The 15,866-nt window shown below is 40.2% G+C and overlaps 1 protein-coding gene across 1 annotated transcript; it reads right to left on the bottom strand.

Annotated features, from left to right (window-relative positions):
- Positions 1-11,321: 11,321 nt before the first annotated feature.
- LOC130966262 (uncharacterized) lies at positions 11,322-11,933 on the bottom strand. Its single transcript, XM_057891050.1, has one exon. The coding sequence runs from the start codon at positions 11,931-11,933 to the stop codon at positions 11,322-11,324; it is 612 nt and encodes a 203-aa protein (XP_057747033.1).
- Between the last annotated feature and the right edge of the window lie 3,933 nt (positions 11,934-15,866).

The following is a 15,866-nucleotide window of genomic DNA, read 5'->3' as shown; positions in this document are numbered from 1 at the left end:
TTTGAGCTTGATGATGCAATGAATTTGAGTTGCTGTTTTGAGGTGATTTGAGGATACGGATAGGTGAAGAATGGGTGGCTAGGACAAATTGTGATGAAGGGGTTTAGCACGCCAAAAGTTTGAAGTGTGGAGAGTGGGGATTTGAATGTGAGGAGTGAAGCTGCACTAAGGTTCCCTTATATTGGGAGATCATGAGAGAACGGAAGGTGTGGATTGCAAGAATGGTTGCTTGATGGACGGTTGGGGTTGTGCATGAAGGAAGGACAAGGATCATCACTTAATGAGAGTGAATGGTTCGGTCTTCAAGGGTCTCCTTTCTTCAATATTGCATGGCAACGTTTCCCCATGCGTTCCTTCTTGAGACAAGTGTGTAGTTCTCTTCATGAAGTGGCCGAACCTCCCCCATTTAATTGTCCAATCAATCCCCATCAATGCTCCTTTTCTTTTCCCTATAAAGACAAAATAAGAAAGGTGAGAAAAGATATCAAAACGACAACATGAACTTTACGGCTAGAATTAAAAAAAAGTGAGAAAAGATTAAATTGTTTATTCATGAATTCCAACTAACTAACTAACTATTTGTGGGTCCTTATATGCATATTGATGGCACCATGGGGTGACACCAAACTTAATTTGGAGCACTGTGATGAAAAGTTTTGTTCAAAGCTCCCAAGTCTAGCATGCATCTTGGTTTGCTTTGAACACCAAACTTGTTCTTCACTATATACTGCACAATAAGGTTTTCACCAAGTGTTTGTCAAGTTTGGGTTGGAATTCATAAATATTAACTTATTCACTATCTTCTGAAAGCATATAAAAAAAATGGATTGCCTCCCATGAAGCGCTTCTTTAGTGCCACTAGCTTGACGTTTCTCCCTCATTAGGGTGGTTGGTAATGCTTGAAGTCCTCCCCTCTTGCTGTGGGCTTGTATCCATTGGTTGTATCAATGATCTCTACATGTTCCAAGGAAAGAACTCTGTTGATTGTGAAGACTTTAGGTAACTGAGATGGTACATTGGGGAGATTAGGGGGGATATCTGGGAGGTAAGCTGAGATCACTTTATCCCCTGGAGAAAAGTCTTCCGTAGGGATCTTTTTGTTCCTCCACCTCCTTGGTACCTTCTTCCTTGTGTCTTTTGATATTGCCTTGCTCTTGATGACTTCTTCCTCTAAGGGGGTTTTGATGTTGTCTTCACATCCCTCTAGAGGTTTAGGTTCCTCCAACTTTTCCTTGAGCTGTGGTGGTTGCTGTTTCCCTTGTTTATCAACCAAAGGGGTCTCCAGATAGGTTGGGTGTGCTTCAGTGCTTGCTTTCTCCTTTAACATCTCATTATGATCTTTGCTTGGTTCCTTGTGCTCTTGGTCTGCTTCTTGTGAGAATTTGAAGATATTAAAGCTGAGTCGTTCATCATGGATCCTCAATATTAGCTCCCCTTGCTATACATCTATGAGTGCTCTGGCTGTAGCTAGGAAGGGTCTTCCCAATATGATTGGGTGAGTGTGACTCTCTTCCATGTCCAGGATGACAAAGTCTGTTTGGAGAAAGTATTTCCCAACCATTAACAACACATTTTCCACCACTCCTATTGCTTGCTTTTGAGTCTTGTCAGCCACTCTGATGACCACATCTGTGGGCATTATCTCATTGATCTGCTACCAAGGATAATGGCAGTAAGTTGATGCTTGCCCCCAAATCACAGAGTGCTCTATCGAACATTGTTTCTCCTATGGCACAGGAGATGTGAAAACTCCTTGGGTCTTTTCTTTTTGCAGGCAACTCAGGTTGAATAAGGGCACTACATTCCTTGTTCAACACTATAGTTTGGCCTCCTTTGAGTGAGCTTTTTCTGGAAAGAAGTTCCTTCATATACTTGATGAATGCAGGCATTTGTTGGATGGCTTTGATGAATGGTATATTCACATGCAGAGATGCAAACAAGTCTAGGAACCTTGAGTATATTCTCTTCCCCACAGCACCATTGAGCAGTTGGGGAAATGGTGCATATAGCTTAAGCAGCTCTTGTTGTGAGATTTCTGGTTCTTGGTGATCTCTATCCTCCTCCTCTGTTGAGTTGTCTTCAGGTTGTTGGGAGAGTTTGCTTTGCTTGTCTTCATCCTCTTGATCACTTGTAGTGACCATTTTGCAATCTTCCTATCTTACTTTCTTTGCTTCTCTTCTTGGGTTTTTCTCCGTATCACTTGGGAAGCCATCAGTAGGTTTGGGAATCTTCTCAGCTAAGCATCCCACTTGGAATTCCAGCTTCTTGATGGTCTCTCCCTGGTTCTTAATATTGGCTCGCACCTCCTCTTTGAACACCTTGTTTTCTTGAATCTCTTGGCATATTCCTTCAAGTAAGGTTTCAATCTTAGAGAGCTTGTCATCAAATGATGGTGGATTGGGAGTAGAGGTGTTGTTTTGGTTTTTATATGGGTGTGGAGAAGTGTTGTTATGGGGATGTTGATATGTCCTCTGTGTGAATTGTTGATGAGCTGCATTGTTGTTGGAGTTGTAACGTCTCTGGTCTTGGCTTTGATCTTGCAGATTCCCCCACCCAAAGTTTGGGTGGTTCCTCCATCCAGAGTTGTAAGTTTTGGAGTATGGATCATGGTTCTGTCTAGGTGAATTCCCAATGTAGTTGGCTTGCTCCCAGTCACCTTCTTCTCCTATGTTTACTCCTTCTTGAGTTAGTGATGAGGTGATGGCTGCTGCAACTTGGTTCTCTTCCACCTTCTTGGTAAGATCTGCTAGCTGCTTGGTGATCATCTTGTTTTGGGCTAACAGTGCATTCATGTGGTTCAGCTCCATTACTCCTTTAGTGTTACTTCTTTCAGAGGCATAGAAGTAGTCATTCTCAGCAACTGTTTCGATGACATCTATGGCTTCTTCAATGGTTTTCTTCTTGTTCAAAGAGCCTCCTGATGAATGATCCACAGCCATCTTTGACTCATAGGAAAGACCTTCATAGAAGATGTGAAGTTGGACCCACTCATTAAACATCTCTGGTAGGCATCTCCTTGTTAGGTCTTTGAACCTTTCCCAAGCTTCATAAAGTGTCTCCCTATCTTGCTGTCTGAACGTCTGCACTTCAGTTCTCAGCCTATTGTTTCTTTGAGGGGGATAGAACCTTGCCAAAAATTTATTCACCACCTCCTCCCAATTTGTCAGGCTTTCTTTTGGGAAGGATTCAAGCCATTTGAATGCCTTGTCCCTGAGTGAAAAAGGGAACAAGAGCAGCCTATAGACGTCCTGGTGGACTCCATTGGACTTTACAAATCCTCAAGAAGGTGGTCAAGTGTTGATTCGGATCTTCTTGAGCACCTCCTCCAAATGAGCAATTATTCTGCACAAGAGTGATGAGCTGAGGTTTTAGCTCGAAATTGTTGGCATGTATGGTGGGCTTCTGAATGCTGCTCCCACAGTTACCTGGGTTTGGATTGATGTAAGAGCCTAACACTCTTCTATCCTCCCCAGCATGATTTGCTCTACCTCCTCCCCCATGGTTATTAGCCTCTTCTTCATGTAGGTTTTCCATGTTGCCTTCCATGTTTAGTTCAAAGTGTTCCTCCTCCTCTTCAGCACCGATTGCACGTTTTTCTCTTGCTTCCCTCCTTAATCTAAGGAGGGTTCTCTCTGGTTCAGAATCGAAGGAAGTTGAAGCCCCGCTTCTTCTCCCTGTCATACAACCAACAAGTACAAGCAAGTAACAATATGTGCAGATAGTATTGCTATCAGAATTACTGTTAGTTGTGAGTGATGCAATATATCAAACAGTTAGTGGGTTAGCAAACTGAATGGTAAATAACAAAGAACACGAAAGAGTAGAGGGGGAAGGGAAGAAGTTAACTAAGACAGAAAGAAAATTAATCAAACAGAAAGTTAAATCAATCAAAACAAAAATGCTCAATCTAGTGATCTCCTAATTTAATCATTGTTGATGCACAATCAATCCCCGGCAACGGCGCCATAAACTTGATGCAAGTGGAAACTGTCTCTCAACAAATTTCCTTCGGCAAGTGTACCGAATTTGTCGTCAAGTAAAAACTCACAATAGAGTGAGGTCGAATCGCACAGGGATTGATTGATCAAGCAACTTTAATTAGAAGAATGTTCTAGTTGAGTGAATTCAGGATTTGGGTTGAGATTTGCAGAAAATAAAATGGCAGGAATGTAAATGACGGAAAAAGTAAATGCTAGAATTAAAGGACTGAAAGTAAATGACTGAAAATAAATTGCAGAATTGTAAATGGGAATGGGGGTTTGCTCATAAAAGTAAACGCAGAAATTAAAGAGAATGGGTGAGATCAGAATTGGGGAGTTCATTGGGCGCAGGAGATGTTGCAATTCTCCGGATCAAGTTCATTTTCATCTCTTCCTCAATCAATGCACTCATTGATCTCCTTGGCAATCTTAAGTGATTGAATTACAATTTCTTGCAATTCAATCTCTCAAATCTTGATCAATAGCCAATTCCTTGGTCAATTGCTCATGAGAAGAGATGAAGTATGGTCACTGATTATACCACATGCATTTCCCAAATCAAGTATTGAGAGGATTATAGTCACATATCCATCCAAACCCAATTTGGTCCAGCATGAGAAAGCATTTCTATCTTGATCTCTTCATTCCTCTTTCAAGGCTCAGAAGAGATCCAAGTTTGAATAGTTTCTTTTCCAAGATAACTACCCAATGGGGTGAAGATCGAAAGCTTTCAAGTAAAATCAAGAGAAAAGATAGAAGAAGAATAATGAAAACTAGTATTGATCCATCAAATTACAACAGAGCTCCCTAACCCAATGAAAGGGGTTTAGTTGTTCATAGCTCTGGAAAATGAAAACAAAGATGGAGAATACATCCTGGAACTAGAAGAGCAGTAAAATACAGAGAGTAGTGCTATTTTTCAACTTCCAGAACTTCTCAAATAATTCAAAGCTACTCCTATATATACTACTCTTCTCAGCTTCTAGTTGGCTCTTCAAGTCTTGGGCCTTTGGATCATGAGTTTGAAGCAGTTTTCTTCTTCATTTGGGCTTGGCTTTACTTGTAGAGAGAAAGTGTGAAGTGGGCAGAGACTTTAGCTCAGGACGTTAGGGGTGTTAACGTTTAGTGAAAGTATGAGTTCGAGAACGTTAGTGACACTCAACATTGTCACTAACGTTCCAATGTACCCCTTTGCCTCACGTTAGAGCCCACGTTAACTAGGTTAACGTGGTTTCTAACGTGGCCTTGCCAACCTTCGAGAACGTTAGTGAAACTTAACATTGTCACTAACGTTCTAGTGTGCCCCTATATCTCACGTTAGAGTCCCACATTAACTAGGTTAACGTGGCTTCTAACGTGGCCTTGCCAACCTTCGAGAACGTTACTGACACTTAACATTGTCACTAACGTTCCAGTGTGCCCCTATGTCTCACATTAGAGTCCCACGTTAACTAGGTTAACGTGGCTTCTAACGTGGCCATTCTTAGCCATCCCCAATGTTAGTGACAATGTTGAGTGTCACCAACGTTGGCTCATCTTTCACTCATCAACGTTAGCTTCCACGTTAACTGAGTTAACGTGAAAGTTAACGTGGCTCCTTGGGGTTTTGTGGGTGCTTCCAACGTTAGTGACAATGTTGGGTGTCACTAACGTTGTCGACCTCCCTTGCCTCTTACGTTAGCTCCCACATTAACCAAGTTAACGTGGGAGTTAACGTGGTACATTGCACCTTAGGCCAACGTTAGTGACAATGTTGAGTGTCACTAACGTTGGCTTCCTTCCCCCTTTTAACGTTAGAGGCCACGTTAACTAAGTTAACGTGGACTCTAACGTGGCCACTTATGATCATTGGCCAACGTTAGTGATAATGTTAAGTGTCACTAACGTTGGCTCAAAGTCCCTTCTTCACGTTAACGTGACTCTTAACGTGGGCAATGATGGCTTCGAGAGCGTTATTGGCAATCACTTTTCTCATTAACTTTGCAAGTTACGTCCCATTCCACGTTATTGGTAACGTTAATTAGATTAACATGACTGTTAAGTGGTTCTTCCTTGCTTCCTTTGGTCCTGAAATCAAGTAATAGAGTGCATCAAAGTTCTAGTCCAAGTCATGGGTAATGCAACATACAATTTGTCACTAAACTCATGCAAAATCCTCATGAAATCATGTAAAATGCACAATGTATGCTTGAATCAAGGTATAAGTGAATATCTACCCAAAACTAGCTTATTTCCTAAGGAAATGCATGAAACTACCCTAAAAACAGTAAAGAAAAGGTCAGTGAAACTGGCCAAGATGCCCTGGCATCAGGAGCGCAGGGCAGTGATGTTTTGGAAGCTTGGTTCATTGTTGTGCTCCCTTGGAGGGCAGTGTGCTCTTGAGGAGGGCAGTGTGGCTTCCTCCTTTCCATGCGCTACACTCTTTTCTTCCTTGGACCACGCTTTCTTAAGCCGTGCTTCACTCTTTTCTTCCTTGGGCCACGCTTTCTTAAGCCGCGCTTCACTCTTTTCTTCTTTTCTTCACCTTCAAATAATCAAAACAACCAATCAAAGTATCACTAAATTCACAAGGTTTAAAAATCAATTAAAAATCAATTAAATTTAGCTTAAACCTCATGATTTAGCATCAATTAAGTGGTGGTTGATTGATTCAAATAAAACATGAAATTCCACTCTAAATTGCTTACTTATGGTGCAAGAAAGTGCATAAGAACTAATGAAACAAGTGAAATTAGCTTGAGAAATGGTTATATGATGACTTGTCATCACAACACCAAACTTAAATCTTGCTTGTCCCCAAGCAAGCATCAAAATTAAGAGGAAATGAAATGAAAAAAAGAAAAGCATACATATCCTTATTAGGCATATAGTAGAACTTGGTTCATGGAGTTTTTATGCAGACAATGATAACTCAGTTATTGGTTGCTGTTACATAATATACATTTTTCCTCAAAAGCTTACTAAACTTGCTGTTATAAGGTTTACTCTTTACTTGCTCCCTTGCTAACTTTCTTTTCTTATTTTGCTTAACAAGCTTATTATTCCTTGAAGGCTTGGTGTCAAATGTTGCAGCAGCCTTTGGCTTTATTTTTACTCAACATCTCTCCACCACAGACACATGGCTCACTATTTCCTCCTAGGATCATTGATGCCCAGCATCTCTTTGGATAATTAAATGTTCTGTATCTAAGTTGCTCTTTATTGTGGACTTTCAATTGCCCATCCCAAATCAGTTGATCTAAGTGGCCAGGTTTTGAAATACCCCTTAGAATCTACTTATCCAAGCATATCCTAGTACAAGAACACCACAGGCATGTGTCCTAGGGTCCAAGCTATTGGTGCCCAGCCTTTATTCTTTGTTTTTCTTGCCACACTGGCTTTTTCTTTTTCCTTTTCTTTCTGTTTTATTTTGTTCTCAAGGGATTTTCTTCTTTTTTTGATAGGAACCTTTATGACAGCAAGCTAGCTCACACTTCAATGAAAATGACGTCATGCAGCAATTATTTCATGAGTTATGCATTTAATCAAACACATATACCACCACTAACTTCCATTACAACTTATGCAACATTGGATATTTACTTTCTAATTCAAACATTTCTCTTTTATTCAAGCATAAGGGAAACAAAACAAAATTGAAAGCTAAGTGATGAATGACAAGCATTATGCAGATCAGCATACTTAATCAAACAACTTCACTTGCAACTAGATGAACACTTTAGCAAGACATACAAGAATTCCTGAATTAAAACTTTTCACAACAACAAGGATCAAGTGTAAATACAACCTTTTAAGTTGCAGCTTTTCATTCTTCCTCCTGTTGTGTTTTCTTTGAGTCAAGATGCACAATATCTTCAATGGTTGACTAATGTCCTGCATAATTCTCAAAGGTTGCTTGCTTCACAAGCCTTTGTGCAGTTGGTTAGTCTAAAAATGATTATGGCTTTTTGAACTTACTTTGGTGTGTGAACACCAAACTTAGTTCCTTGCCACTCTTTTTCATACATCAACTTAACCATATGTGAAACCTTGTGTCCTTGCTAAAGGTTATGGAATTAAAACTAGAAAGCAGTTAAATAGTTGGATAATTTGTTTGATTGCTTGGAGCTAGCATTATGCAGAAAGTGAGAGTGTTCTTTTAAATGAATTTTGGTGGAACACCAAACTTAGAATCCTTCATTCTCCCTTAAATTGTTTTGGTGTGCAACACCAAACTTAGCTCCTTGCAATGTATACCAATTATTCAATATTTTTATTGAAAGAGCTATGAAAAGAAAACTACCTCAGGTTGGGTTGCCTCCCAACAAGCGCTTCTTTATTGTCACTAGCTTGACATCCTTCATTTTTGCTTTAAGAAGGCTGTAGGCTCTGAATCTCTTTTTCTGTGTCTCATTTTCCTCCTAGGTACAATTTTGCTCTGTGACCATTTGCTGTGAATTGACTCTTTGTTGCTTCGTCTAGCAATTCAATACTCCCATAAGGAAAAACCTTAGTTACCAAATATGGACCAGTCCACTTAGATTTAAGCTTGCCAGGGAACATCTTGAGTCGTGAGTTGTACAAGAGTACTTGTTGTCCAGGTTTGAATTCTTTCTTCAAGATCTTCTTGTCATGCCACCTCTTGGCTTTTTCCTTGTATATCTTGGCATTTTCATAGGCTTCTAGCCTAAATTCATCCAGCTCATTCAGCTGCAACAACCTTTTCTCCCCTGCTGCTTCAGAGTCTAGGTTTAGGATTTTAGTAGCCCAAAAAGCTTTGTGTTCAAGTTCTACAGGGAGGTGACAAGATTTGCCATATAATAGCTGAAAGGGGGACTTCTCAATGAGAGTTTTGAAGGCTGTCCTATATGCCCAGAGTGCATCTTCCAACTTCCTAGCCCAATCATTTCTTGTACTTCCTACTGTCTTCTCTAGGATCTTCTTTAATTCTCTGTTTGCTAATTCAGCTTGTCCATTAATCTGAGGGTGGTATGGTGTGGCGACTTTATGAATAACTCCATATTTATGAAGGAGTTTCTCCATTTGTTTGTTACAAAAATGACCACCACCATCACTAATAAGACCTTTGGGTACTCCATATCTAGTGAAAATGTGCTTCTTGAGGAATTGAAGGACAATTTGCGTGTCACAGGTAGTTGTGGCTATGGCTTCCACCCACTTTGAGACATACTCCACTGCTACCAAGATATATTTGAAAGAATAGGAAGGGGGAAGGGGTCCCATGAAGTCAAATGCCCCACAGATCAAATAATTCTAATTCCAAAATGAAATTCCGTGGCATCTCATTCCTTCTTGTCAATCCTCCTGCTCTCTGGCATTCATTACATTGGTGAACAAACTCTCTGGCATCTTTGAAGATAGTTGGCCAATAGAAGCCACTCTGCAGTATCTTTGCAGCTGTTCTTTCTGGACCAAAGTGTTCACCATAAGTTGAGCCATGGCAATGCCACAATATATCCTTTATTTCACTCTCAGGGACACACCTTCTAATCACTCCATCAGAACATCTCTTGAACAGGAAGGGTTCATCCCATAAGAATTTCCTTGCTTCATTGATTAACTTCTTCACTTGTTGCTCAGAGAACTCTTGAGGTATCTTTCTCCCCACTTTGTAGCTTGCTATGTCAGCAAACCAAGGTGCTTGCTGGATCTGCAAAAGGTGTTCATCTGGAAAGCTTTCATTCACGGGTTGGGAGGCGTTTTGAATTGTTTCTTGTGGTAGCCTCGACAAATGATCAGCAACTCGATTTTCAGTGCCCTTCTTGTCCTTTACTTCAATGTCAAACTCTTGTAGGAGTAATATCCACCTAATAAGTCTTGGTTTGGCATCCTGCTTTGACATCAAATACTTAAGGGCAGCATGGTCAGTATAAACCATAATTTGGGATCCTATCAAATATGATCTAAACTTATCAAATGCATAAACTACAGCTAACAATTCCTTCTCTGTTGTGGTGTAATTTTTTTGAGCATCATTCAACACCTTACTTGCATAATATATGACATGATGCAAATTTCCCTTCTTTTGTCCAAGCACAGCACCAATTACAATATCACTTGCATCACACATGAGTTCAAAAGGTAGTTCCCAATCTGGGGATGTGATGATTGGTGCTGTTGTGAGTCTATTTTTTAAAGTTTCAAAGGCATGCTGGCAGTTTTCATCAAAAACAAAAGGATTATCAATCATTAACAGATTACTCAAAGGTTTGGCTATTTTAGAAAAATCCTTGATAAACCTTCTATAAAATCCTGCATGTCCCAAGAAACTTCTAACAGATTTCACATTAGTTGGTGGAAGAAGCTTCTCTATGATCTCCACCTTTGCCTTGTCAACCTCTATCCCTTTTCTTGAAACTTTGTGACCAAGAACGATCCCCTCGGGCACCATGAAATGACACTTCTCCCAATTCAAAACCAAATTGGTTTCTTGGCACAGTTTCAAGACAAGAGTTAGATGTTTCAAGCAAGCATTAAAATTGTCACCAAAAACAGAAAAGTCATCCATGAAAATCTGTAAAAACTTTTCGACCATATCTGAAAAAATGGAGAGCATACACCTTTGAAAGGTGGCTGGGGCATTGCATTGCCCAAACGGCATCCTTCTATAGGCGAAAACTCCAAATGGACATGTGAATGAAGTCTTTTCTTGGTCTTTTGGATCTACCACTATCTGATTATACCCAGAATACCGTCCAGGAAGAAATAGTAAGCATGGCCGACCAATCTTTCAAGCATCTGGTCAATGAAGGGAAGTGGGAAATGATCTTTGCGTGTGGCGTCATTCAGCCTCCTATAGTCAATACACATCCTCCATCCTGTCACAGTTCTTGTGGGGATAAGTTCATTTTTTTCATTAACAATGACTGTCATCCCACCCTTCTTTGGTACCACTTGAACTGGGCTTATCCATGAGCTATCAGAGATAGGATAGATTATCCCTGCATTCCACAACTTTATTACTTCTTTTTGGACAACTTCCTTCATTGTGAGATTTAACCTTCTCTGAGGTTGAACCACTGGTTTGGAATTGTCCTCTAAGAGGATTTTATGCATACACACTGTAGGGCTGATGCCTTTCAGGTCATCAATGGTCCATCATAAAGCATCCTTGTGAGCTCTGAGTACATCAAGAAGTTCTTCTTCTTCCTTTTTTGTCAGGGATGAACTGATGATTACTGGGAGACTTTCTAATGTGCCAAGGAATGCATATTTGAGATGGGTGGGTAATGGCTTCAGTTCTTGTTTTTGTACTTCTTCCTTCTTGCTTGGTTTCACCTCTTTGTCAATAGAGATTTCAGCTGCTTGTTCCTCTATTGTCTCTTGGTTATTTTCCTCTTCTTACTCATGATGATTAGTGTCTAACATTTCTTCCACCAGGCTTTCTATCATGTCCACTCTCAGGTAATCCTCTTGCTCAGGAGGGTATTGCATTGACTTGAAAATATTTATGACCATTTGCTCATTGTGTACTCTGAAGATCATATCGCCCTTTTCCACATCGATGATAGCTCCTGCAGTTGCTAGGAACGGTCTTCCCAGGATGATTGAATTATTTCCTTCTTCTTCAGTGTCCAAGATCACAAAATCCGCAGGGAAGATAAACTCCCCAACTTTTACTAATAAATTCTCCACAATCCCATTAGGTGTCTTGATTGATCTATCAGCCATGACTAGTGACATCCTAGTGGGTTTAAGTTCTTCTATCGCAAGCTTCCTCATCATGGACAGGGGCATTAAGTTGATACTAGCTCCAAGATCGCAAAGAGCCTTGTCTAATGTTATTTTGCCTATGGTGCAAGCGACTACAACACTCCCAGAATCTTTAAGCTTTGGTGGGATTCCCTTTTGAAGCACAGTGCTACATTCCTCAGTGAGCAGCACAGTCTCCTTCTCCAGCCAACTTTTTTTCTTGTTGATAAGCTCTTTTAAGAACTTGGCATACAGAGGCATTTGCTCTAATGCCTCAGCCAAGGGTATGTTGATCTCTAGCTTCTTGAAAGTCTCAAGGAATTTGTGGAAATGTTGATCCTTTGCTTCTTTGTGGAATCTCTGTGGATAAGGTAGTGGAGGTGTAAGACTCTTCTCCACTTGCTGCTGTCTTGGATTTGATTCTTCCATGATCTGCTTTCCCTTCTTCAAATTCTGTGGTTGGTTGTTCTCTTCTATGAGCTTTTCTGAGACATTCTTACTTGTTATATCCTTGTTGTTAGCTCCATCTTTCTCTGTTGGTTCTTTGTCACTCTCCGTAAGTTTCTTGGTTGCCCCTTGGTTGCCATCCACCAATGTCTTTCCACTCCTTAGTTGTACAGCTTTGCACTCTTCTTTTGGATTAGGAATGGTGTCACTTGGTAGTGAGCTTGAAGGTCTCTCAATAGAAATCTGCTTGGAGATTTGTCCAATCTGCCTTTCTAGGCTCTTCATGGAAGCTTCTTGGTTCTTTGTTGTTAATTCTTGGTTCTTCATCATCTTCTCCATGAGCATCTCCAGATTAGTAATCCTCTGAGAGTCTTGTGAGATTAGTTGGTTTTGGGGTGTTGATGGATGATGGTAAGTGTTTTGGTTAGTTGGTTGGGTATTGGATGGATAATGGTTGGAATTGGGGTAATTGTTTTGGGATTTTCTGTAAGGAATTTGGTTAGTCGGCTGCTGGTTGTGATTTTGGTTGTTTCTTGAAGTGTTTTGAGCTGAGTTCCTTTGCCATGGTTGTTGGTTTTGGTTGTGGTTATCTCCCCACCTAAGGTTTGGGTGGTTCTTCCAAGATGGATTGTAGGTGTCACCATATACCTCATTTGATCCAGAATTTTGGTTGTGCATATAGTGCACTTGCTCTTGTTGCTGTTCTTCTTGGTTCTCTTCATTTTGCCCCCAAGGAGTTGATGATTGGCTTGTGGCACTCACTGATGCAACCTGAAGGCTATCAATTCTCATGGCCATTTGCTCAAATTGTTACTGAATCTGCTGTTGCATCACTTTGTGCTGAGCCAAAATTGTATCCACTCCATCCAATTCTAACACTCCCTTCCTCTGTGATGGTTGGCATTGCCTTTTGTGAGTAAAGAAATATTAGTTGTTGGCCACCATATCAATGAGGTTTTGAGCTTCCTCTGCAGTTTTCATCAATTACAATGATCCTCCAGCTGAGTGATCAAGTGCCTCTTGAGCCTTCAGGGTAAGTCCTTCATAGAAGTTCTGCAACTTGTCCCACTCAGTGAACATCTCTGGTGGACATTTCCTCAGCAGAGCCTTATATCTTTCCCATGCTTCATATAGATTTTCAGCATCCAATTGAGTGAATGTCTGCACCTCAGTCTTCAATATTATAATCCTTTGAGGGGGATAAAATTTGGCAAGAAACTTGCTCACCAAATCATCCCAAGTGTTGATGCTTGATGAGCAGATAATTTATACGCTTTTTGGCATTGTTTTTAGTATGTTTTTGGTGTGATCTAATTAGTTTTTAGTATATTTTTATTAGTTTTTAGTTAAAATTCACTTTTCTGGACTTTACTATGAGTTTGTGTGTTTTTCTATGATTTCAGGTATTTTCTGGCTGAAATTGAGGGTCCTGAGCAAAAATCTGATTCAGAGACTGAAAAGGACTGCAGATGCTGTTGGATTCTGACCTCCCTGTACTCTAAGTGGATTTTCTGGAGCTACAGAAGCCCAATTGGCGCGCTCTCAATGGCATTGGAAAGTAGACATCCTGGGCTTTCCAGCAATGTATAATAGTCCATACTTTGCCCGAGATTTGATGGCCCAAACCGGCGTGGCAAATCAGCCTCAGAATTTCCAGCGTTTAACGCTGGAACTGGCATAAAACTTGGAGTTAAACGCCCAAACTGGCATAAAAGCTGGCGTTTAACTCCAGAAAAGGTCTCTACACATGAAAGATTCAATGCTCAGCCCAAGCACACATCAAGTGGGCCCGGAAGTGGATTTTTCTGTCATTTACTCATTTCTGTAAACCTTAGGTTACTAGTTTACTATTAATAGGATCTTTTGACATTGTATCTCTACCTCATGACACTTTACACGTTTCTTTGTGTACCTTCCACGGCATGAGTCTCTAAACCCCATGGTTGGGGGTGAGGAGCTCTGCTGTGTCTTGATGGATTAATGCAATTACTACTGTTTCTTATTCAATCATGCTTGCTTCCATTCTAAGATATCACTTGTTCTTAACCCGGACGAATATGATGATCCGTGACACTCATCATATTCTCGACTATGAACGTGTGCCTGACAACCACCTCCGTTCTACCTTAGATTGAGTAGATATCTCTTGGATTCCATAACCAGAATCTTCGTGGTATAAGCTAGAACTGATGGCGGCATTCAAGAGAATCCGGAAGGTCTAAACATTGTCTGTGGTATTCTGAGTAGGATTCAATGATTGAATGACTGTGACGAGCTTCAAACTCCTGAAGGCGGGGCGTTAGTGACAGACGCAAAAGAATCAATGGATTCTATTCCGGCCTGATCGAGAACCGACAGATGGATAGCCGTGCCGTGACAAGGTGCGTTGAACATTTCCACTGAGAGGATGGGAGGTAGCCACTGACAACGGTGAAACCCTACATACAGCTTGCCATGGAAGGAGCTTTGCGTGTTTGATGAAGAAGACAGTAGGAAAGCAGAGATTTAGAAGATGGAGCATCTCCAAAACCTCAACCTATTCTCCATTACTGCATAACAAGTACTTATTTCATGTTCTTTTGCTTTTCCCAATTAACCCTGATAATTTCTGATCTCCTGACTAAGATTTACAAGATAACCATAGCTTGCTTCAAACCGACAATCTCTGTGGGATCGACTCTTACTCACGTAAGGTATTACTTGGACGACCCAGTGCACTTGCTGGTTAGTTGTGCGGGATTGCAAAAGTGTGATTGCAATTTCGTGCACCAAGTTTTTGGCGCCGTTGCCGGGGCTTGTTCGAGTTTGGACAACTGACGGCTTATCTTGTTGCTTAGATTAGGACTGTTTTGTTTTTATTGGTTTAGAGTCTTTTAGTTGAGTCTAGTTTCATATTTTAAGTTTGGTGTCAATTGCATGCTTTTGTTTTTCTTTTAATTTTCGATTTTGCATGCCCTCAGTCCCTTTTTGATCCGTAAAAGTTCTAAGTTTGGTGTCCTCTTTGTGTTTTTCCTTTAAAAATTTTCGAAAAATTGTGTTTGATTTTCTAAAAATTTTAAGTTTGGTGTCATTTTGTTGTTCTTCTCTTTCCTCTTTTCAAAAATCAAATCTTTTTCATACAAATTTTTCAATCATATCTTTCTAATTGCTAATCTCAAAATTTTTTTTTAATTAACTAATTGATTTAGTTTTCAATTTGCTTTGATCTTATTTTCCTTTAATTTTTGAATTTTTATTTTATTTTACTTTTGTTTTATTTTATTTTATTTTTTTCGGTTAATTCAAAAAAAAAAAAACAAAATTTATCTATTTGCAATCCATATCATTTCCCTTTATCCATTATGGACCTAAGTGGGATCGATCAGTCCAGAAGGACTCTGGGGTCATATGCCAACCCCATTACAGCTGCATATGGGAGTAGCATCTGTACACCTCCCATCAAAGCAAGCAGCTTTGAGCTAAACCCTCAACTCATTATCATAGTGCAGCAAAATTGCCAGTATTTCGGTCTTCCACAGGAAGAACCTACTGAGTTTCTGGCACAGTTCTTACAAATTGCTGACACAGTACATGATAAAGAGGTGGATCAGGATGTCTACAGACTATTACTGTTTCCATTTGCTGTAAAAGATCAAGCTAAAAGGTGGTTGAATAACCAACCAACAGCAAGCATAAAGACATGGAAATAGTTATCAGACAAATTCCTGAATCATTTTTACCCTCCAAAGAGGATGACACAGCTAAGGC

Source organism: Arachis stenosperma, chromosome 3, assembly GCF_014773155.1.
Source record: "Arachis stenosperma cultivar V10309 chromosome 3, arast.V10309.gnm1.PFL2, whole genome shotgun sequence".
Lineage (NCBI taxonomy): Eukaryota > Viridiplantae > Streptophyta > Magnoliopsida > Fabales > Fabaceae > Arachis > Arachis stenosperma.
The sequence above is the reverse complement of the archived record's forward strand: the minus strand, read 5'-3'. Positions and strand labels throughout refer to the sequence as shown.